The following is a 1,558-nucleotide window of genomic DNA, read 5'->3' on the forward strand; positions in this document are numbered from 1 at the left end:
GGTGAATCAACAGAGGCGTCCACAGAGGCCTAAATCGAGTTTAGACATAGTCACTCCGTCGGACGCAGCGAACGATGGATACTTTTATTCCGAGGAAAGGTAATAAATCTCTGGATAATTTTTAATTGCGCCATTTTTTTTTCAATTAGAAGAAAAAAAAAAGAAAAAAAAAATTCACATCATTTCGACCATTTTAATTTAATTTTAATTCCCGATCGATTCCCGCCAAGTTTGTGAATAATATGTAAAAAATATTCTAATAATAATAATCTATAAAAAATAATATATAAAAAATATTCTTCTCGCGACTTTTTTTTATTTTTTTCGTCATTTCAATGACACGTGTGTTGGGCGCAGATACGCGGCACAGATGCGGCAATCCGCGGTTTATCTCCACCAGACGCCCCAGCATCACCAGCAACAAAGGAACCAATCGCTTTCCCGGACGACAATGCCCTCGAAAGCGACTGGGATCCGCGACAGAAGCGACGAAAGTAGGATAGCTACGCTACCGGAAGTTTCCTGCTCTGGCCTGAGGCGGGGACAACAACACGTTCATCAGCAACACGTGATACCTCACCAATCGCTTCAACGGCATACCGAGTGAGTCACTGTCCATCAATCTTCTATAGTTTCTTCTCCAACGTACGAAGAATATAGCTGTGAATAATACTATAGTATCTTTCTCGATATTTTTTTCGTTGGAATATATAAAAAAAAAAAAAAAAATGTTCTTCTTTAAATTTTAAATTGAAAATTGAAAATTTTTAAAAAGTCTTAGAATAGATTTTGTGGAATTTTGCAAGTTATTGAAATTCCAAGTGTCGCGTTATTTTCGATACTTTTTTCAGTTGCGGTTTTCTCCGCACCTGATGCAACTAGACATTCCATTTACTTAACTGAAAATCGATAATGCGCATCTGCAAGAAACGCTGCCTGTGTTTTACAATGTTCTTACAATAATGGTGTCGCATACAAATGCTTTCCTTTTATTGTTTTGTTTCAATCCACTTGGACAAGTACGAACGCACTTTGTAGAAACAAATTTCCATGCAATATTATCTATGAAAAATGATACTTTTTTAATAATTAGATCAAAATTAAATCACATTAATAAAATAGAATCAATTGCACGAATTAAACTGTACCAATGCGTACACAAAAAATTAAATTACAATAACCATCATATAGCGCGAATCTATCTATTTTTGTTGACATTTTCAACACGTTCGTTCGAATTAAATTAGTTTTAGTTTCGCTTCGCGATTTCAATACAACACGGATAACCGTGCGGATTAATCGTGTTATAGAATTAGCTCGACTGTATACGCAGTATAAATGAACAGCAACAAGAAAGCTAAAAAAAAAAAAAAAAAAAATCGTATCAAATTTCGATTCAAAGTGAACAAAACAAAACTAAAACGATCTTTATAAAAACACAACCAGATCTAAAAAAAATATACGTGTATAATCTACTTTTCGATTCAAAACAAAGCTACGATCTATGGTTCAAGCGCAAAAAAACACGACTAAACTTAAAAAAAAAAAAAAAAAAAAA

General features: G+C 33.8%; 1 protein-coding gene across 1 annotated transcript in view; it reads left to right on the forward strand.

The window, feature by feature from the left end:
* Positions 1-6: 6 nt before the first annotated feature.
* LOC102670648 overlaps positions 7-1,558 on the forward strand; it is a 2,473-nt gene continuing 921 nt past the window's right edge. The window contains exons 1-3 of the mRNA XM_031514466.1: positions 7-99; positions 358-602; positions 1,337-1,349. Coding sequence (XP_031370326.1) covers positions 371-602; positions 1,337-1,349 — 245 coding nt within the window. The 5' untranslated portion in view covers positions 7-99; positions 358-370. The remainder of the gene's footprint in view (positions 100-357; positions 603-1,336; positions 1,350-1,558) is intronic.

Source organism: Apis dorsata, unplaced genomic scaffold (assembly GCF_000469605.1).
Source record: "Apis dorsata unplaced genomic scaffold, Apis dorsata 1.3 scaffold_1003, whole genome shotgun sequence".
In the NCBI taxonomy this organism is placed as follows: domain Eukaryota; kingdom Metazoa; phylum Arthropoda; class Insecta; order Hymenoptera; family Apidae; genus Apis; species Apis dorsata.